This window comes from Nanorana parkeri, unplaced genomic scaffold (assembly GCF_000935625.1).
Source record: "Nanorana parkeri isolate BGI_ZX_2015 unplaced genomic scaffold, ASM93562v1 scaffold879, whole genome shotgun sequence".
NCBI classification, from domain to species: domain Eukaryota; kingdom Metazoa; phylum Chordata; class Amphibia; order Anura; family Dicroglossidae; genus Nanorana; species Nanorana parkeri.
The window spans coordinates 142900-165760 of record NW_017307147.1 but is presented as its reverse complement, the minus strand read 5'-3'; the positions used below and the strand labels follow the sequence as shown (position 1 = coordinate 165760).

At 43.6% G+C, this 22861-nt stretch overlaps 1 protein-coding gene and 1 long non-coding RNA gene across 2 annotated transcripts in view; one reads left to right on the top strand and one right to left on the bottom strand.

Annotated features, from left to right (window-relative positions):
* Nucleotides 1–22861, bottom strand: part of TENM4 (teneurin transmembrane protein 4) — a 237822-nt gene that overhangs the window by 175804 nt on the left and 39157 nt on the right. The window contains exon 5 of the mRNA XM_018565717.1: nt 5250–5384. Within this exon, the coding sequence (XP_018421219.1) occupies nt 5250–5384 (135 nt within the window). The remainder of the gene's footprint in view (nt 1–5249; nt 5385–22861) is intronic.
* LOC108794645 overlaps nt 13344–22861 on the top strand; it is a 12335-nt gene continuing 2817 nt past the window's right edge. Inside the window, exons 1-2 of the long non-coding RNA XR_001941719.1 lie at nt 13344–13519; nt 18706–18709. This is a non-coding gene — a long non-coding RNA (uncharacterized LOC108794645). The remainder of the gene's footprint in view (nt 13520–18705; nt 18710–22861) is intronic.

Sequence of the window (22861 nt, the reverse complement as noted above, 5' to 3'; positions counted from 1 at the left end):
TTTCTTTTTAATCTCATTGAATTGGCTTTCTTCTTCATCAGTAACTGGGGGATGGGAGGATAACACAAAGGCAAATAAAACCCAGCAGCCGTTATCAGCGCTCATTTTAAAACCAAAGATCTAAATATTTTTTCGAATGCCTGAAAATCAAAACAAGGCTTGAGCGTTGTTTTGTGTTGATCCAGCCCGTCGCTAATGAGACAGCGGCGAGGTAATGTCAGATTTCAATCTGTAAAAAGCATGTTTTGGCTCCCCGTCGATCGTTGCCCAAAGGCAAAATTATGTTTATGCAACAAGTGGAGTGGTTTTCAAAAGCACCTGTATTACGGGGTTATGCTTTTTCTCATATATTCTTGGCTTAACTACCCTACGAGAGCAATGGTACCCAGCTGCACAACCTGAACCAAGGCTGGGTCACAGATGACCATAGATACTTGGTCTAGGTGCAATTCCAGCGCTCTAAGGCACCGCTTCAGCTTGGGCTTCTCTAAGGGGCCTTGTAATGTCCATGTTTGACACGTTACTGGACATTCCCAGGGCCATCATTAGAAATCTTGGGGCCCCAAACACCCTGACAGGACCTCCCTAAACCTGACTAAGCAGTGAGTGGATTGAGGTATCTGTGCGTGTGTGGAAATGATGGGGTATGTCCCCAACACTCATTAGAACTGAAGAAGTGGCTTGGATAGGCTAGGAAACATGTTCAACATTACAGAACAAGTCCAGTTGAAAGTGACTATCCACATCTATCCATACCCTGACCTATAAATGAGAACCTTCACAGACAAACATGGAGCAGCAAGCAAAACATTGAAGAAAAGCCATGTTCACAATGCCTTTCAAGAATAAATGACTCGATATGTACAGACGGCATACACCGTAGAGTTTCTCTTTAAGCCATGCTTTATGGTCCTGGCTGCAGTTTAATAAAAACAAATATTACAGAAAAAGGGCCCATTAATTTTGTCAGTCAAATTACTTTTATTTATGGGATCAGGAAATTTGGCGTCTGGTTGAGATTATAAAAGAGCGGCAGGTTAAGCCCACCTGAGTATTAAGTGTCAGAAATTACCCCGCACATTATTTTATTAAACCAGATGCAATATGCAAAGCAAAATGTTCCCCCCCCAAAAAGCAACCCTTACCTAACCTTTTATTTATGGCTGCACTCCTTCCAGACTTTGTAGATCGGTGAATGTTTGCTGTACAGTACTGGCCCAGCAACAAAGGAAGCATTTCTTGTTCTCTATAAGGCCCATGTCACACTAGGAGACCTGCATCGCTGTAACCAAAGAAGCCAGGAAGTACAGCAGCAGCTGGACTTCCATAGGCAGATTAACTAAATGATTTGCAGGACGTAGAAGTATGCTTGTATGAGAGTGAGGTTATCCTGAGGAATGGGTGTGCCTGTATGAGAGTGAGGTCCTCCTGAGGAATGAGAAAGTGTGCCTGTATGAGAGTAAGGTCCTCCTGAGGAACAAGAAGGTGTGCCTGTATGAGAGAGAGGTCTACCTGAGGAACGAGAAGGTGTGCCTGTATGAGAATGAGGTTCTGAGGAACGAGAAGGTGTGCCTGTATAAGAGAGAGGTCTACCTGAGGAACGAGAAGGTGTGCCTGTATGAGAATGAGGTTCTGAGGAACGAGAAGGTGTGCCTGTATGAGAATGAGGTTCTGAGGAACGAGAAGGTGTGCCTGTATGAGAGTGAGGTCTTCCTGAGGAACGAGAAGGTGTGCCTGTATGAGTGAGGTCCTCCTGAGGAATGAGTAGGTGTGTCTGCATGAAAGTGAGATCCTCCTGAGGAACGAGAAGGTGTGTTTGCATGAAAGTGAGGTCCTCCTGAGCAACGAGAAGGTGTGCCTGTATGAGAGGGAGGTCCTCCTAAGGAATGAGAAGGTGTGCTTGCATGAAAGTGAGGTGCTCCCAAGCAACCAAATGGTGTGCCTGTTTGAGAGTAAGGTTCTCCTGAGGAATGAGAAGGTGTGCCTACTTGAAGCCTGTAAAGGGTGGGAGGTGCGTTTGGGGTGCCATTGAAATAATTGGCCACACAACACATCTCCCAAACCAGAACGTGCAGTAAGTGTGATTGCGTGCTACAGTGTGTTAATTGCACGGGACTGCGATTAACGCCGTGCTAGTGTGAACGGCCCCTCAAAAACATTGATAGACACACACAACCAGAGACACAATCTCACAGACATTCTCCACACTCCAAAAAAAACATTTTTGTTTTCTTTTATTAATATCCACCCAGTCTCCCTATCTAATGAGAACTGGCGTGGATCCTCAGCATGGGGTCCAGTGTGGGCTGCTGTGCTGTGATGGAGCTCCATCCATTTGTGTATTGCTTGTACAGCTCCCTTGCGTGCCCTGTAAAGGTGTCGGGAGCAAAGACTGTGACATCACTCCGGTCCAGGCACCTCTACAGGACATGTGAGGGAGCTGTAAGCAATGCAGGTATGCATGGAGATCCCTTGTGGCCATAGCCCCATCCCGCCCCATCTCAAGCTGACACTCGGCCCCGGCATATTTTGAATAGCTGGTTGCCGTGAAAACTAACAGTACTGCGCTAGGGGGAGGCTAAGGAGCCTCTCACCTAGAAAAGCGGAAGGCATGTGGTGACCCACTAAACATGGGGTCATGACCCACTTTTGGATCACGACCCACCAGTTGAGAACTAAGGCTCTACATAGTATATAGTTCTAGGAAATCAGATGTACTTGTTGCACATGATTTTTCTATCTTTGACTGGTGGCCTCCGGAACTCAATTTGTCCCTCCAAAGATCACATGACTGCTGAAACTCCAGTAGCACTGGCTCGCTCACCAGTTAAAAGGTTAACAAAAACAAACCAAAACAAAATCTCCCAGGAGGTGCGCCATTACTGCAGGGGATTCTGGGAAACCCCACGGATCTGCAGGCCCTGCACAATCTTCACATTGTTGGCATCTATAATGAACGTCGGACGGGTTTAGAACTTCCTACCCAATTAACTAATTTGTAGCTTTAGAGGGCTTAAATTATAATCACATAACTGCTGAGTAATCACAACTTGTGTTTTTCTGACTACACAAGGCAGGACGGTGAATTGAAAATTAGTTTGCCCCCACATCACTTTTCCTACAGCAATTCTCCTACAGCTGGTAGACATCATAAAGCATACACTGATGATATTGAACAGGGGGTCCGTCATCAAAGAGAGGCACAATTAGCCCAAAAAGAGCAGAATACAACTACGTCAGGAGTTTAAATCTCATGCCCGTGTCTTAAACTCCGCGCGATGATATAGAGCAGACGTTTGTTAATTGTCCTCGGTCCGCAATTTCCAAGAAAGATATTCTCAATTATGACCATTTTCCAGCTGGATTAAGCTGTCACATGTTTAATATAAAGCTGAAAGGTTGTTCCTGACCCATTTACCTCTCACATATCCTGGGGCTGATTTACGATACCGGAACAAAAGTAGAGCTATTTTGCAGAGCTCAACGTGCGGGGATTCAACAAGAGAAAATTGGGCAACTGAAATTTTCTATATTCCGCGGGTGCCATGTAAATGGAAACAAACAAACAAAAAGGATACTTCTCCGGTTTTGCTCCAGTTATCACAATTAGGACATAAAGAGTTTCTAGGTCAATGCTAATGAATTTTCAAAAGGTGTCAAGAGGATATAAATGGAAACAAACAAGGGGACATCTTCACTTTTGTGCCAGTTGTTACAAATAATACCCCAAGAGATTCTATAATACAACTCAACTCCAGCCAAAACTTTTTATTTTGGATAAAGTAGAGAAGGGTTAATGCGGCCATATTCTCAACAATGGTTCCTCCAGACATTGCGAGAGGCTCTCTGAGCTGTGGCTGATTGACCTTCCATTTGATGGTGCTTGCATATTTCAAGATCCAACACCATTTTTAGGATGTCTGGAAGGGTGGGATTCTAACCACCACTGTAAAGGGGAACAGTGTTTCCATTGACCTCTGTGGTAAGAAGCATTCTTGATATATTCATTTTAGCAGAGGTTCTCTGAGATCCGAGGGTTCCTCAGAGGTAAAAGGGTTGAAAAAGGCTGGGTTAGAGTCTGCATTAGGTTTATAACACTGCACTCTACAGCAAATATCATAAAACCCTTCTATGGATGCTAGTGGCTTAAGTCAACAACTGATTCCTAAAAAAACAAATTCCAAAAAACCTTGCAACCCAAATAAGAGAATGCATACCCAAACCTGTTGCCTCTAAATGAGAGAATGCATACCCAACCTGTTGCCTCTACTAACACTTTCTGCCAGCTCCATGCCATCTAGCCTGGCTTTAAATCAAGTAGCAGGGGCATTCAGCATTTAAGGTCCCTTCACACCTTGCCAGTCCAATTCAGTGCAATAACATGTGTCATGTGCGTTAACATCCACCAAGTTAAGGCCCAACCAACCACAGCAGTCCTGAAATAGGACTTGCACTTTTTTTTTCCCACCTCAACACACCACGACTCATGGTAGCATATTAATATACACTGCGGCGTGCCGCAATGAGGATATATTGAGAAGGCACTGGTTTTGTGCATCAGGGTGCCATTTAAAATGAATGAATGTCACTGCAACATATAGGTGTGAGGCTGGCAATAAAGTACATGACTAACAATGGTGACCTCTACTTCTGAAAATGCTATTTGCCTAGTTGACATGTTGATGCTTTTACATCACTGCGTTCTGATGTATTGACCTAGTACAATTATACAGATAAGAGATTTTGGCTCTTGACAGACTCATTTGCTACATGCTTGTTCTGGGTCTGCAAGTCTGAGAGTGATAAAGCCAAAGCCAGAATGAGGGCAGCAATGGTAGACCCCATAATACCCTCATGACAAGTTTACCCAACTATATTGAGAACCGATGCTCTTTGTGGATCCATTACTCATCATAAAACACAGGTTAAATCTATTATGTTGGAGGAAGGCAAGGCCACTCAACTCCAAATGGAATGTTGCAATGTCTCTTCCAGTTTAAAGGTGCTGTTTGAAGTTACCACAGATAATTCAAAGTGCTGGCATCCTCTGACAATGGAACAATGTTAGACTATCACTTCAGTTAGACCAAAAAATAATTAGGTGATAACAGTTCCATATTGAAAGACAAAAAGGCCTGTAAGACCATGAGGGATGACCATGATGTACTTAGAGATTACAGAGGCATAATGGGTCATGAGTTGTGACATGGGACACACGAGGGACTGGCAACACTTATAACACACCCTACCTTCGCCTGTCTTCCCTGAAGGGTACAAGGTGACGTCTGTCGGCAAAGGCCAACTGCTGGTTTTGTCATCTGAGATCTCATACGTCTGTCTTTCCGTCGGCTGCAGGTGCCAGTTTAGGCCAAAGAGGTTCATGGCTGCGGTGAGCAATGAAGAAGAATCATTTGAAAGCTCGACGGACATTCATTGAAATTCCAAAGAAATCCAGATTAATAGTGCAAAAAAAACTACTTCAGTCATACACATGTTCTTTAAAAGGGCGTACCGTGCACACGGTGCATGCAGCCATTTTACAGAAGAAACCAATTTTTAGCCCACTAGACAACCAGAAACATCACTAAGAAAATTAGACAAGCTGCTATCTCAAAAATAGGAGGTTTTTTTTCCAGCAAAAGGGCAACTCTGTACATTCAGGGTCTTTTTTTTAAGTCCAACACTGTATTAGTAAAAAAGAAGACATTAAAAATGACACAGTTTTGAATCCATCAACCTCTAGGTTATGGGACCAGCATGCTTCTTTAGTTTATTTTTGGTTTGGCTGGTTAGTAGTGGTGCTAATAATGGCAAGGTCATGAGTTTGACCCCCGTACAAACCATATGCTTTGGGTTGCTGGTAATCACAAATTCAAAACAAGCAGAGCAACCCTCTCCTTCCCCCAGGAATGACTGAGGAACTCAAATACAGAGACTTAACCAACAGAAACCCAGAGAGACAAACTATTCAGTGACCTACCAAGTTTTAAAAACAATGAGCAGCAAATTTCAGGTGGACTGACCCTTAAAACAAAATTCACATTGTATTCTGATAATTGTTTGGGGGTTAAAGTGACACTAAACTCAGGATTTAAATCTTGAGTTGCACTCAAGTACCTTAACTTGGTACGACTTAACGTCTGTAGATCCTCCAATCATCTCTGAATTGGTGCCGACACTGTCCTTCCTTCTGGAGGGGGGCTACTTGTGTTCCCCATGGTCCCTGTGTGTGTGTTGTAAAGTGGCCACCGCTCTAAGCTCGCTCCCGGGATGGACTTCAATCTCATGTTTAGTTTACTACAAGTTAGTAGACAGGTGCGATTCGTTTCGTTACGAATCGAAATTCGTACGAATTTTCCTGAAATTCGTAAATTCGGAAGCATCTGAAATCCGAATTGCAGTTTCCGAATTATATCCGAAACACGAAATTCCGTTAACGAATTTCGGATCCGAATTTCTTTGAAACAGGAACTAATATTACCCCTGTAAATGAGGTTGAACAACATAAACAAGATTTTTTTTTTCATCCGAAATACGGATCCACTGCTGCTGAGGGTTGCATTACAATACACAGGCAGGAAATACGAAATTCCGTTACGAACATTCGTTATATTGAAGTTAAAAAGCAAAGTACATTTGTTAATATATTGGAGTTGATGGTAGTTTTTTTTTTATCTGAAATACGAAATTCGGATCCGGAATCCGTTAACGGAATTCGTATTTCGTTTGGTTGACCAATCAGAGGTTTTCTCTTCTGCTGCTGAGAGTTGCATTACAATACAGGCAGGAAATACGAAATTCCGTTGACGGAATTTTGTTCCGTTACGAACATTCGTTATATTGAAGTTAAAAAGCAAAATACCTTTGTTAATATATTGGAGTTGATGGTAGTTTTTTTTATCTGAAATACGAAATTCGGATACGGAATCCGTTAACGGAATTCGTATTTCGGATAAAAAAACAACTGCCACATCGACTCCAATATTAACAAAGGTATTTTTGCTTTTTAACTTCATCATAACGTATGTTCGTACAGTTGCGAAAATGTGCTGAAACTAACGAAAATTCGTATTTCGTACCAATCCGAATTGAGTTTCGGACACGAATTACGAAATAACGGATATTCCGAAACGGAACAAATTTTTTGACGGCGCACAAGTCTACAAGTTAGATTGTAGTGCATAAACTGCAGAGTTTAATTTCACTTTAATACATGGAAGGATTCCATATATTATTCTCTAGGCCACAGTGACAGGGTTTAAGATGGATAGAGGATGAATATGGCTTTGGAGACATCTTGGAGGCGCGCATAGGTGGAGGTGATAAGGGAGCTAGAGTGCAGGAGGTTTTGGGAGGAGCGGAGAGGACGGTTTGGGTGATATCTTGAGATGAGGTTGGTGATGTAGCTGCCCAGATAGCAAGGATAACTTGCCACAAACTTATGTCAGGGTTAAATTGTAATTCTGGTTAACTTGCTTCACATATTCCTGGCAAGTTGTAGACTTGCAGAACACTTGCAGCACAAGTTCTAGGCAACACTTTTTGAATTTGTAGCAAATTTGCTTGGCAAGTCTACAACAAGAGTCCTGCAGGTCTTAGCAAGAGCTCTGCAAGTGTACAGCACTTTTACAAAGCACGCTGGTCTGGAGACTTGCGATGCAGACTTGCTGTAATTGTGCAACAAAATTGTGAAGCTTGGCAAGTCTGCAATAGTTTGCAAGTCATTTTCAAACTTGCAGCTCAATTGCTTGCTATCTGGGTGGAGGCAGAGCTGTACATTGTTTTGTATGTTGTTGGTAGTATCTGGCTACTGGCTTCCAATAGCACATTTTTATACGTTGTGCTATTGGAAACCAATAGAGGCATTGGCAGAGAGGGCTGGTGGCCACCGAGCAGTTGGTGAGATGGATGAGTCTGGCAGCTTTTTGCTATTTGACTTCCTGGGGTTTTTTGTGGTTATTTTTTTTTTTTAATGTTAATTTTGCTTGGGCAACAGCCGGTCAGGGAAGCAAACATTCTATTTTTCATGGAAGGTCTGCTTTAAGCAGCATTATATTGTTGTATATAAAAATAATGTAGGCCATGTTGCATTTTGCATTTTCTTTATATTTGCTAATTTAAAAGTACAAAGTCTAAAACTTTTCAATCACCACCAATGCCGTTATCTTAGAATATTTTACTTGATCCAAACGCTTTAGGCAAATCGGCAGTTTATTTATTTATTTTACAGCGCTCAAAGTTTGCAGGGTGAGATCTTTGGACGTTCATTATTTTTTTTTTTATCTGTAGTTCATCCAGGGTCACACTGTGTTCACACCAGTGTCATCTTACAACACAAGCATTGTCCTGCTGCTTGGTGGACCGAGCACTGTTATTCTAACACAGAACTCTACTGTGGTCTGTTACGTCCAGAGCAGACAGGGTGCCTGTGCTTGTTACATCCATCCAGGTCACACAGCAGAGTGTCCCACACACCCAGCGTTCCACCATCCCCAGAGGACGCCAGCGGTTAACTCATGTTGCTCCACCTGTGCAATGCCGGGGTTACAAGCTGCCAGGCCACACATGATTTATCGGACAGCTGCTATGAAGTATGCAGGTGCTGGAATCCATTAAACCAAACTGTGATCTCTATTAATATTTTACTATGGATTTGTATTGATTACGTGGACAACATTCAAGTCGCTGACCTTTGTGAATCCGGTGGAAAGAATGCAATTATGTTTGACAGCAGACGAAATAGATGAGGAAAAGGCGTACATAATGGCATCAGATTGACATGCATGGCGTTCCAATAGAGCAACTGCAGTGATCCAGGCTAAAAAAAAGATTTGTCTTTATAGCATTTAAAGTGGACCAAAACCGAAAGGAGATACCAATGCTGGAGTCCGACTACGATCATTGATTACATTTCATTAAGAGGCAAAAGATCCATGCATTTGTAGGGCTCGAGGATACTCTGGATCTCTTGCCTTTTAATCAACAAAATGTAATCAAGGATCATAGGCGGACCTTCACATGGAAGGTGTATAGGAGCCTTGCTGTTGAGCTGTAGTATTTTGGAGGTAGAGCTAAATTTTGTATGTTTGGTGGACCCAACGGCCACCATGGCTTCCTTCAAAACACGTCCGCAATTAAGTGAACCTGTGCTCTGCATTTGTAGGGCTTGAGGATACTCTGGATCTCTTGCCTTTTAATCAACAAAATGTAATCAAGGATCGTAGGCGGTCCTTCACATGAAAGGTGAATAGGAGCCTTGCTTTTGAGCTGTAGGGAGTATGGAGGTAGAGCTAATCTTTTTATGTCTGGTGGACCCAGCAGCCACCATAGCTTCCTTAAAACATTTCCACATTTAGGTGAACCTGTGCTCTGCATTTGTAGGGCAGAGCTATAGGTTTATTTTGATGGCCACCAAGCTGTCCCTGGAAAAGAAGGGAATAGTGTGTATCACTCCAGCTGCCTGTGCTTCTGAAGATACATTTTTCCTCTGTAAGGTCACCCATTGCGAAGATCCCTGGGGAATGCAGAGAAGCCCAAATCTCATGAGAAGACACTCTGGTCCATTGCAAAAGAGAGATTTGGGCTGCTCTGTATTCCCCTGGATCTTACTGGAAGGTGCATGACCTCACCCTTGCCTTGGTGCTACAGTCAGAAGATGGGGCTTTATCAGTACCTTTGGGATCTACTATCAGTAGACCATCTTTAAAGTGGTAAGGGGATTTGACATATGTAGATGTGGACCTTTCAATACACTACAAGGTCCACTATAAAGTAAGGGAAAAATAAATTAAAGTCCAACTCCAACACTTTTTAAGCAGTTACAGCATTATGAATAAAAGCTGACCATTGTAACCACCCCTGGCAGTGTTATATTGCTTGTCTCAACACCTGTTGCTTTTGCTGGACAGCTTGGTCTGCATTTAAATCTGAAGAAAATATAAATAAAGGTATGAGAGATTATAAAACGGATCCCATATATTGATACTATGCAGCATTAAAACCATACAGTACAAAAAAAATTGCTGCGAAGGGGCGTTGCTCACACGGGGCCTTTGCTTCTACATCCTGTAGTAATGTGTGATCTCGAACAAATTGGACCTGCACTGAGCAAACATTGCAGGTGATGATGAAGCGGTTAATGAGCTGACCTGCGAAGTGTAAAAAAAAAAACGAAAATCAGAAACGATGGCTAGACCAGGCAAGGCTCGCAAATACCTTTAGCTCGCGTACAGAAAGTAATTTGTAATGCAATCTCGTTTGCGGTCGGAGCACTGAGAGGTAACTGCTTTGTGTTAAATAGATAAATACATCAGTGTGAATAATATGCTCTCTGACTAACCATCAGTCTCGCAAATGAACAAAGCGCTCCCAAGAACAAACACCGGCCTTAAGCGTAATTGAACGGCAAAGATCAAGTAACGGCGGAGAGACAGGTGGCGTGAACGCCGCGCAGTGCGGGCAGATAATTACAATATGGATATCAGTGGACGGCTTTTCTTCCAAGAATGAGAAATGGTGCTTATTGAACGATTCGCTGGCACGGGCAATCGCAAAAATGATGCCGGTGCAAGACGGAGCTGTAAGTTGCGGGCTCAGACCAAGCGGCTCCTGGAGAACATCTCGTTCCAGTTTATCATTTGAGAAAAAAATAGACAAAATGAAAGCCGAGCTTGTAGCAGAGAGAAGTAAAAAGCTGAAAGCATTGCTACAAAAACATATCACAGAATAGGTTTAGCTGGGCAATTTAGCCCCGGTCTAAGTCTACATATTCTTCTAATAATGGAAGCCGCCATCTTGAATTGTTTAGGGCATAAGGAAATCCATCATTTCTGCATTCATTGACTTCCCTGACTCTTTCGTGGTCAGAATTGCAAATAAATGGATCAGAGATTAAAGCTTCACCCCAATAGTTGAAGGTCCATTCCAATGTAAAATCAGGTGGAAGACTATTCAATAAATTCAATGCATTTCAAGGACCAAAACTCTGCCCCTTCATCAGTGTTTGCCCCACTACAAGGGGAGTTTTTTCTTCCTACAGATAGGTAAAAGTGACACTAAAAGCTTTGTACTTGGCTACTTAGGCCCCAGCACTGCACAATGGGAGGTCGTCTCATGGCTCCCCATACCTGGAAGCATAGCTATTTCACAAGGGCTCCAATGGAGCAGCGGAAGAGCGCAAGTGAGAGTGGGACAGGGTAGTGGGGTTTTAAAATGACTACTGTCACATACTGGCACCAAGCCAGTATATATTTATTCAAAGGTTAGGAGACTGTACACCCTTAAAGTGACTAAACTCTGGAGTTACACCTTAAAAATACATTCAGGTACCTTAACTACTAACAAAAATGTATCTTTTTTGTGTATCACTCGGCTGTAGATCCTCCAATCATCTCTGAATGGGTGCTGACACTGTCCTTCCTTCTGGAGGGGGGCTACTTTTCTTCCCCATGGTCCCTGTGTGTGTTGTAAAGTAGCTGATCCAAGCTCACTCCCGGGATGGACTACAATCTTAATACAAATTAGTGAACTAGATGTGAGATTGTAGTCCATCCCGGGAGTGAGCTTGGATCAGCTACTTTACAACACACACAGGGACCATGGGGAAGAAAAGTAGCCCCCCTCCAGAAGGAAGGACAGTGTCAGCACCCATTCAGAGATGATTTGAGGATCTACAGCTGAGTGATAGACAAATATGATACATTTCTATTCATAGTTCAGGTACTTGAATGTATTTTTAAGATTTACCTCCTAACCTTAGTGCCACTTTGAGGATAGGAACAAATGTATATGCACTGGATTAAGGCGGCAGCAGCAGCAGCTTGGGGCTGGCATGAGGCAGTCATCTTAGATGTGCTCAGTAGAATATCATACTAGGGCCAGTTTTAGACAGAGGCCAATTAATCTACCAGCATGTCTTTGGAGAGTGGAAGAAAACCAGAATACCTGGAACAGGAGTGGGCAACTTCGGCTCTCCAGCTGTGTTCAAACGGCAAATCTCATCATGCAGATGCCCTTTGGGAGTCATGCTTGTGGCTGTCAGAGTCTTGCAATGACTCGTGGGACTTGTAGTTCCACCACAGCTGGAGGCGTGGAGTTGCCCACCCTTGACCTGGAAGAAACCCACACAAGAACTGGAAGAACAAGCAATGTTTCCGGGACCACAATTTGAACAGATGAGCCCAATGCTGCCAGGCAGAAGTGCCAACCACTAAGCCACTGTAAAAAATGTTCTCTCAAATCCAACATGGCAGCCTTGTTCTATGCCTTGGAAGTTGAAATGGATGACCTCTGTTCACTGGCTACATCTCCCTCCACCCTCCTCTATAATGCAGCTGATGCTGTTTATTCATAATACAGTCTGAAGTAGCGTTGAGTGAGCTGGCAGGAGTCCCTGGGAAGGAAGATGAATCTGCGGATACAGTCTCCGATTACTGAGAGGGTGATGATACTGGCAGAGAAAGGTCATGCTGGGAGGTAACACAAGTGACAGAGACAGATGGAGGAAGTCTTGGATCACTAGTCCACAGTGTGTGGGGTTCCCGAGATCACTTAGTTCAATGATGACTTATTCTTCGTCCCTACATCTCAATGCACAATTTTCAAATAGGAAACTTTCTTTTGTTTTAAAATTTGGAATAATATTGCATTCTGATAGCCGTACATGAGATATAAGTACATGAGCATAAAATAACTTGTTGCTATAGTTATAACTGGATTGTAGGCCAATTGTTCTATTTTTTGTACTATAAGTCACACGGTCTTGCCCTACTTTTGCTATTGTTACCTTTTTCTGTTTGAAGCTCTGAAAACTGGAGGAACTTTGTTTTTCTACAATAATTAAAAAAAAATCTTGATGCCCCCAAAATCATGGCCGTTTTATCTAGATCTCCAAAAAAAACCCACGGCGGATTGTGGTAGACACCCTTAGATCTACACTCACCGGCCACTTTATTAGGTACACCTTGCTAGTACCGGGTTGGACCCCCTTTTGCCTTCACAACTGCCTTCATTCTTCCTGGTATAGATTCAACAAGGGGTTTTTGAAACATTCCTCAGAGATTTTAGTCCATATTGACGCGATAGCATCAAGGGCCCAAAGTGTGCCAAGAAAATATCCCCCACACAATTACACCACCAGCCTGAACCGTTGATACAAGGCAGGATGGATCCATGCTTTCATGTTGTTTACGCCAAATTCTGACCCGACCATCTGAATGTTGCAGCTGGAAATCGAGACAAAATCAGACCAGGAAACATGAAAATCCTAGTAGATCAGCACTTGCTGAAATACTCAGACCAGACCATCTGGCACCAACAACCATGCCACGTTCAAAGTCACTTAAATCCCCTTTCTTCCCCATTCTGATGCTCGGTTTGAACTTCAGCAAGTCCTCTTTGCCACGTCTAGATGCCTAAATGCATTGAGTTGCCGCCATGTGATTGGCCGATTAGCAATTTGTTTTACCAAGCGATTGATCAGGTGTACGTAATAAAGTGGCCGGTGAGTCTATACGAGGCAGTTCCTTTTAAGGAAAAAGATTTGTCACCAATTACAAACAACCTACGGGCCGAAGAATCAAAATCAAAAGCTTAAGGGCGCTAAAGATGACAAAAGATGTGCAGAGACAGTAATTCACAAGGTTGAGGTAATGGCTGCCTCTCGGGACACGATGATAAAATAAAAGGAGAGTTTAGCCAATAGAGAGATGATCGTGATAGATTGGCTTCAGATAGAAGCAGACAAGGACCTGCTCGGAGGAGGACAAGAGACCCCCTGACGAGATTTCTGACCAGTCAGCAAAACTTGAGAAAAAAAGAAAAAAAAAACACACACACACTGCTGTTCTGGCATTGTCTCGCCTTTCCCAGGCCTCGAGTGAGGTTAATAAACAGCCAAACTAATTAATTACAGAGTGTGAAATTAAAGGCTTTTGAAAGAGGCGCAGATAGGGGCAACATCTGCTGTGCATTATGTGCTGACGGCTTAACGAGTGAGGGCGCCGGTATGAAGAACCCCAAGAAAAAAAACAGAACGTTCCCTTATGGAGGGATACACGCCTATAGAAATCAAGCCTGAAGGTGACCTACGTGGCACCAACCATACCGCATTTTACAGACTTGAAAATGGAAGAATGTCCAGACCAGAATTTTGTAGCCTCCCAAATGGTGACTGCTGCGAGTGTCCTCGTACTTGTGGTCACTATCATTGCAACTTTCCCTGTGTCCATTCCCCAAGGGACAAGTCCAAAAGATGCCCCACCGCACTCCTTACTGGTGTACCTCTTGTAGAAGGGTGCTGAAGTGGCTGCAGATGGCACCGGTATGAAGAACCCCAAGAAAAACAGACTGTTCCCTTATGGAGGGATACACGCCTATAGAAATCAAGCCTGAAGGTGACCTACGTGGCACCAACCATACCGCATTTTACAGACTTGAAAATGGAAAAACGTCCAGACCAGAATTGTGTAGCATCCCAATTGTTGACTGCTACATGTGTGTCCTGGTACTTGTGGTCACTATCATTGCTGCATGCGTCCTCGTACTTGTGGTCACTATCAGTGCTGCATGCGTCCTCGCACAGAGGTTGAACAGGGAGATGTCATACAGCAGCAGTGGTCAACTTATGAGGTATAGGGAGCCTCAATTTGGCCCCAGACATTACCCAGGGGTATTCATAATATTCAGAATATGTAATGCTACAGAAGACTGCCAGTGACTGCTGAAAACCCCCAGGAGATGGTCATAGACTGCAGACATACTACAGGAGATGGTCATAGACTGCAGACATACTACAGGAGCTGGTCAGAGACTGCAGACATGGTATAGGAGATGGTCATAGACTGCAGACATAGTACAGGAGATGGTCAGAGACTGCAGACATAGTACAGGAGATGGTCGGAGACTGCAGACATAGTACAGGAGATGGTCAGAGACTGCAGACATAGTACAGGAGCTGGTCAGAGACTGCAGACATAGTACAGGAGCTGGTCAGAGACTGCAGACATACTACAGGAGCTGGTTAGAGACTGCAGACATGGTACAGGAGATGGTCGGAGACTGCAGACATACTACAGGAGATGGTCGGAGACTGCAGACATAGTACAGGAGATGGTCAGAGACTGCAAGCATACTACAAAAGACAGCTAGAGCTCACTGCCATTACACTGTATATAGTGTCACACGATGGTGGCTGCCCCCGACATCCCAGTATACTACATTCCCAGTTCAATAGACCCAGCGCTTCCACACACGAGGGTTCTTCTTTTTTTCCTCGTTGCTTTTTCCTTTTTATGATTTCAGTCGTCTTTTTGTTTTTTTTCGGATGACAGCTCCGAGCGGCACTCGATAAACCTCCCACAGTTCAGAGGGTGGATTTCATCATCTGCGCTGGTGTCTCATTCTCATCACAAGTCCAGCGATGATCTATTGCTCGTCTCATCTTTTACCTTCAATTTACTTTGTGGTTTCAGTGCAATTTATTTCTTTTTTTTGGTGTTTTTTTTTTTTCTCTTTTTGTGTGTTCGTGCCGAACTTGTATTACACTCTGCCAAAAAGAAGACAGACAGCGCTGATAACCTGACCCGGTGAATCAACACAGGATTTGCAGACGGTGAGATAATTCCCAGGAACGCGAGATGGGGGGCGGGTGCCGTTACTCCTAGCAACAAATCAACTTTGGAGGGGCAGTAAAATCAAAACAAAATATTTAATGTTAAACAGATACAAGTAACAATCAGAGACACGGACAGGAACTTCCTGGAGCTGCAGAGAACCCGAGAAGATATTTCTGCCCTGTTATTCAACCGCAGGACCAGGAAAAGAGAACCTGTCACGTTTTTAATTTTTTATGCCTTCTCTGGAGAACTCAACTGTAAACTTAGCAGAACTCGGATTTGGTTTTTCGGATGGATTGGGGGTCATGTGACACTAGTGATCCCGACGCTGCCAGCAACTGGGTCACTAAAAGGGAGCACTGGCCTCCTCCTATGGCATTGCTCCCTTGCTGGTCGCTGTAAGAACTGGAGAGCGTTCTCAAATATTGTCCTCATGCAAGAGCCACGTGTTTTCTTCACAGGGTGACTGGTCTCGTCTCCGCCCCCTCCTGTAATAAAGGTCGCTCACTGCTGCTCTCTCTCTCTGCCCTCTCCTGTAATAAAGACGGGTCACTGCTGATCTCTCTCTCCTTGTGCAGGGTGACTGGTCTCGTCTCCACCCACTCTTGTAATAAAGACTGCTCACTGCTGCTCTCTCTCCTTGTGCAGGGTGACTGGTCTTGTCTCCGCCCCTCCCATACTTTTCTGCAGGCAGCCTGTAGTGGGTGGGACCTGCTCGGTGATCCTGCCATGAAAGTCCTTGTTCAGGCAATTCCTGTTAATGGATGATAACACTTGGTCCCTGTCTCAGATTTGTCGTTCTGTGCTGTCACCCAGGCATGTGTTCATCCAAGCAGCCACGTCAACACACATTGCGCAAGAATGTTTTGCTGTTGTCACCATCAGGAAACCCACCCTGGGTAATGTCATGCATCCATCGCTGCTCATATGGATCAAAAAATGAACAAAAATGGTGAAAACAAAGTATTTTATTTTTTACACAATGCCATTTTTATGATATATTGTGCTTTAGTGACTAATGATCCATCAGTCATTGTTTACATTGTCCTTCACATTGCCTTACTGTAGTGGTTTTTTTTCAAATTCATTATTGCGCAGTATTTTCGGCAGGTTATTCCCGAGGAAAACCTGTCCCATTATCAGTCACAATGGTTTCATTTAGCGGAGTCAATTATTGTATAGCCCCACAGATCTGGTAATGAAGATTTAATTTGTGTGCATATGTATTATTAGCAAGGGGTTACTTACAATTGGTTATTCAGCTTAATTAGCAATAGAAGGGCAGACAGCTCTGGCGAGAGGCCTCCCGCCCGGATAAGCGGTTGGCTCAGCATTCCATAAACGGCGACGGTGTCTGATGAGGCGAGATTGCGGCACCTTGGCCTATTGATGATGATTTGTGCTCTCAGATGAAGCTCGCGTGCAAGTTCTACAATTGACTGGTAATCAGATGGCCGGGCACAGCTACTTCATGCCGCTGAGCACTCTACATTTTACCTGGTGCCTCTGCAATAGAGCTAACCAGGCAAAACGGCTTGCCTACCGATGGGGACTGAGGATATGTCTTTGGTGATACCTTTGACTCCTTATTTAAATCAGACACTGTCATGAAAGTGTATTTATATAACAGGGGTGACTATACCTTCTAAACAGTAAGGCCCCTTTCAGACAGGCTTTCCAATCAGGTCCACCTGGCAGTTTTTTTAGGCGGATCTGATCAGAAGTGAGATGTTAGTCTAGGGGTAGCTGGATCTATACAGAAGGGTGTCCATTTACATCCAGTTAAACCCCCCCCCCCTCCTGGACCAGGGTTCCATTGTGATGGACCCGATTGTACCGCACCAGAGGTAATCTGATGCAAGATGGAGGAAAAACCTGGTTGGACATGGATGTCACAACGGTGAGATCCATTCCGATCAGCAGGGAACCTCCTGCTTGGACCATGCGAAAGGGGCCTAAACAGAGGCAAGTTGAGCTTGGATTGTTCGGCCAGAGCTAACACAGAGCCGCCTGTCATCCCAACCCCATGTGATGGCGCTGGGCTAATAGAAATTAGCGCTGGCACATGGAGTGAGCCCTCCATACCTCGAGGTAACGGGTATTTCCACCACTCCAAGTGGAAGAAAAAAGCAGCACAGGAGCAAAGGGAATATGTGCAGCTGAGCAAAGGGACTTTAAAGACCAGTTCAAACTAAAATCAGACCGAAAACGCAAGTCAATGGAGGTCCGTTGACTTTCAATTTCAAACTCAATTGACTTCCATTGTGTTCCATTACATTTTTTACATTATTTTATTTTTAGTTGCGTTCCGTTGCATTGTGTTGCATTGACGTCCGTTTTTGACGCGTTGCATTACGTTGAACTGACAAATTTAGTAGAGCATGCTCTACTTGTTCTTCAGCATACTGCAACAGAGCAACGTGAAATGGTCTCATTCACACCTATACATTTTTTTGGTTACCTTCCCTTGGCAGGCGTTGACATCTGTTGAAAAATCGGTTGTAAATGGGGCCTAAAGGCTTTTTAAAATTCAAACTAAACAAAATGTAATATATTGCAGCTCGCCATTTATTAGATGCGGTGGCTGCATTTGTTTTCTTTTTTATCAGGCTTGTTTTCTTCTTTATATGCACCTGGTGTTTACACCAGTAACACACTTCCCGTCCTAGGGTAACAACGCTCGCCCATCCTTCTGTATCAGGACAACAAAAATAAGATAGCAATACGAAACTCCATTCATAACAGAGGAACATTGCTCTGTAGTCCTCAGAAACAGCTGAAATTGTAAAATGACTTTCAACAGGCAAAGAGCACAGGATGTTATCAACTGACAACATTTCTGGCAGGATCAACAGGTATTCTTTTCCACTCAGTAAACCAATGAAACAAAACACTTTCAATGGTATCTTTAACAGATCAAAAGGGACCAATAAGAGAAGTTAATTGGTTGAGTTCAGATACACTTTAAACCCTTGGTTCTCAACTGGTGGGTCGTGACCCAAAAGTGGGCTTCACGACCACATGTTCAGTGGGTCCCCGCGTGCCTTCCACTTTTCTAGGCGAGAGGCTCCTCAGCCTCCCCCTAGCTCAGTACGGTCTGTTCTCACACCGAGCAGCCATTCAAAATATGCTCCTTGGTGCCGAGTGTCAGCTTGAGGTGGGATGGGGTGGGCTGGGGGTATGGCCGCAAGGGCATTACATCCATACTTGCATTGCTTACAGCTCACTCGCAGACCCTGCAGAGGTGCCTGGACTGGAGTGACATCACAACCTGGCTCCCAGCACCTCTACATGGTGTGCAAGGAAGCTGTACATGTGGATGCTCATAATGAGGGAGCTTCATACCAGTACAGCAACCCACACTGTGTTCCATTGCAGTGCAACATGGGTCACGACTTAATGACCAAGAACAAATGTGGGTCTTGAGGTTACACAGGTTGAGAACCACTGCTTTAAACAACCTGTTTCTCTAGTCTACATCCCTGGGTGTCACAGGGACAGGAAGTGAGAAAAATATCTTCCCAATGGAGTCAAAGACATATCAGCAAACTTGACAGACATTTTAGGCCTTCCGTACTCTGTCCAAAACTTGAGTTGAGCTTTAGATCAAGGGCATCAGAGGATCCGATTCTTGATCCCTGCCTAAAATAATACCTGGTGACCTTCCATGAAGGTCCTTCTTCAGGCCCATATTGTTATAGCATGACAACACTCTGTCCCAGTTTCAAAATTGCTCTTCTGCTTGTCACCCATTCACGTGCTCACCCAAAGGAGTCTTCAAGCCTGAATTAATGGGATTTTGATTGCTTGCTACAAGATGGTCTTCAACAAAAGAAGAACCTTTCTTCAGACACTTCAATAAATAAAGCCCAGTCATACACCGAGGCCTGTCGAGTCACAAGCAGTCCAATAAGTGCACGGTCTCCGACTCTAAGCACCAGGGGTGACCAAACAGAAAACCAATGGCGATCTATAAATACGATAGAGTTACCATTTAAAGCAACCCTGGGAATAACTCCCATAAAAAGCCCAACAAGCATGTGAGCGATCACTCGACACAAAAGCCCTCACACCATATTGTTTTTCATTGGTCGCAGTTGTCTCACGATAAATAACTTCTGCCTCCGTGAAAAGAACGTTACCTGAGCCGCCAGGCAGAGCACCGCCGCACACGGACAATGAAACATCTCATACTTAAAGGGTATATACAGTACCGCGGGATGCAGACGGCGCAGAATCCACCTGTTAAGCTGTGTAGTGCCTCACTTAGGGGATTTACAGCGCCAATAAAAATGGATTAGGGACACGGTCATGTAAATGCGAAAGATATGGTCAGGGGGGTTTTACAGAGCTTTTGTACGAACGGTGCGAATGTGACAGACATTCAGAGTAACTCTAGTCTTCCCAAACAATCAGCCATGAAACCTAAGACTCCCCTCAGGCTGATCTTAGCTCTCTACAAGGCATCTTAAGCCCGTCATAGATCACAGTGACATGTCCTATGGAGGCGTTAAGCATGCACGCCATTTCCAAAGCAGCGCTGGGATTCCTCGGCTTCCACCAATGCTCTGCCGGATGAAACAAGTGGGTTTGAAAAATAGCACAGCCTGAAAAGAGAACCGGGCTGGAGAAAGCAGCCGAATGTACAATCTTAAAGCGTTAGAAACATAGAAGACTGACGGAAGAATAAGACCAAGTGGTCCATTGAGTCTTACCCTTTCTGCTTTGTTTTTGTTTAGTTTTTTTAAGCTTTTTGTTGCGTATAGATCTATTTTTATCCCAAGCATGGTTGACTCCCTCACTACCTCTGCTGAACATATGTTCCAAGCATCTAAATAATACTTTCTAAGGTTAGTTTTGAACTCTCTTCTACTTGTTTGATTTCATCTCCCCGTGTTCTTGCACTTAGTGTATATTGAAATTTCCGTAATTTTCCTTTTTATTTTCTACTTGTTTGTTATACGATTCTATAGTCTTAAAAAAAGAAAATTTTGCCCTTATGAACCTTATGATTAAAGCCATAAAAGGGCCTATTTTTAACGGAGAGTGGACACTGCTATCTGCTCCTTGCTAGACTCTGCTGCTTTACCCAAACTACAGATTGCATTTTATGGCCCATTCATACAATGCAAGCCATGGTGTAAAGCCTGGGCCATATCATGAAGTATATAATGCAGGAGAGAGAACTCTATGATTTGAGGAGAGGCTGGTCAGGTGACACACATGCCCAAGCTCTCCTCTCAGCTTTTTCATCTTTCCTTTATTTATGTCAATTGCACTCTGCTCTCTTTGCACATGGAGTGCAATGCACATTTGTAAAGTACATAGCAGTAGCGTATAAAGCAGCAATATGGATGTGGTAAGACCATACCACTGGTTTATGAATGGACCCAAAAAGTGTTCTGCTGTATGTTGATTGCAGATGTCTACTTTATTCTATTACCTTACCCTGTTACATTTAAAATTCTTATAAATACTAAGACAGATTCAGACAGGCTGCTATGGATAAAGTCAGCATTTACAAAGCTGTCACAATCTACATTCAGACCCTTTTAGAACAGTTTCTCGGCCTAAACATGCCTATTGGAGCCGATCACTCTTGTAGGGAGCACAAAAGCGAGAGCAGTGTCGAGGTGAAAACCATCTACTGGCCTCCATAATATTTCAGCCACGGGCCAAGCACAGCAGATAATCAGAGGATGATTATTTATTGTTCACGCTGGAAGACTTTCAATTTACAGATCTGCAGAACTGTCACAGAAAGGGATCGATATTAGGCTGCTCTTTAGCAGAGGGGCCTCTTTATTCTACAACTGAAAAGTAATAGCCATTCACCATGTGTGGAGTTACATACTATTATACTTAAGAATATCGTTCTAGCCAAAACAGATCCGCTTTATCTGAATTCATAACATAGAATGGTACGCTAGGTCAGTATATGATGTCTGGGAGGCGTTTCAATCTCTCCAACAAATATATTTAAACCCAAAATAATTTGGAATCTTTTATGATGATGTACAATCCATTTCAATGACGGGTCCACATAAATCTTATACAGCATTTCAGTGTTTGTAAATAATGGAGAGAAAATATCAAAGTGTTTTATACACTGTATGGCCAAACATTTTTGGAAACATGGCCATCACACCTATGAGTTTGTTGGACTGCCCATTCCAAAACCTATGGGTTTTAATACCCTATTCCTAGTCCCCTACTCCTTTGGGGTTATAACAGCCTACACTCTTCTGGGAAGGCTTACCACAATATTTTGGAGTGTGTCTGTGGGATTATGTGCCCATTTTGCCTAAAGGAGCCTTTGAAATGTCAGGTACTGATGTTGGACAAGAGGAAAGGGCTTGCAATCGGTGTTCCATTTCTTCCCAAAACTGTTCAGTAGGGTTGAGGTCAGGGCTCTGTACAGGCCACTGGACTACCTCCACACCAAACCCATCAAACTATGTCTTTATGGAGCCGCTTTGTGCAGAGGGGCACAGTCATGCTGGAACAGAAAAGAACCTTCCACCAAACTGTTGACACAAGGTTGGAAACAACTAAAATGTCCTTAATCTTCACTGAAAGCACGTGAAATTAATTTTGATGGGGCATACAAATAATTTTGGACATACAGCATAGGTGTGATAGATGTCAGGCATCTGCAAGTTTTTGTTCAGGTGTCCACAAACTTTTATTTTTCTCATGGTTTTCGTTAAAGAGAACCTGCATTTTGGAAGCTGTGCCCCAAAAAGGGCAGGCAGAGAGGTCAATGGACTAGTCATCAGTACTAATGCAAAAAAAAATCCCCATAGCTCACCTAAAACGTTAATATCCACTGCACACGTCAGGTTTAGGTTCCCTTAGGGCTCAGCCTCATCCTCCAATGCAATATGCAAGTGAAACTGCAGATTAGATCCACTGTATGAGTTTATTGTGACTCCAAGACACAAGGTACCTCCCTCTTAAGCGTTTCACTAGTAATGAGCTTAATTGTAGTGATTCTATAATTAAACTCATTAGAAGTCAATTGAGGGAGAAGCAAAAGCAGGTGTTCCATGTCTTGAGGTCACAATAAACCCTTACAGCAGATTTTTTTAAAGTGTAGTTCCTGCCTCCTTAAGGTGCCCATACACTTTACAACCCTCGCAAGACTTTTGTCTTGCGAGGGTTGTAAAGTACTTAAAAAAACGTACGATCTGCCCATCTAGGACAGGCAGATCGTACTTGCGATCATCGCAAGCCCGCCCCCTTGA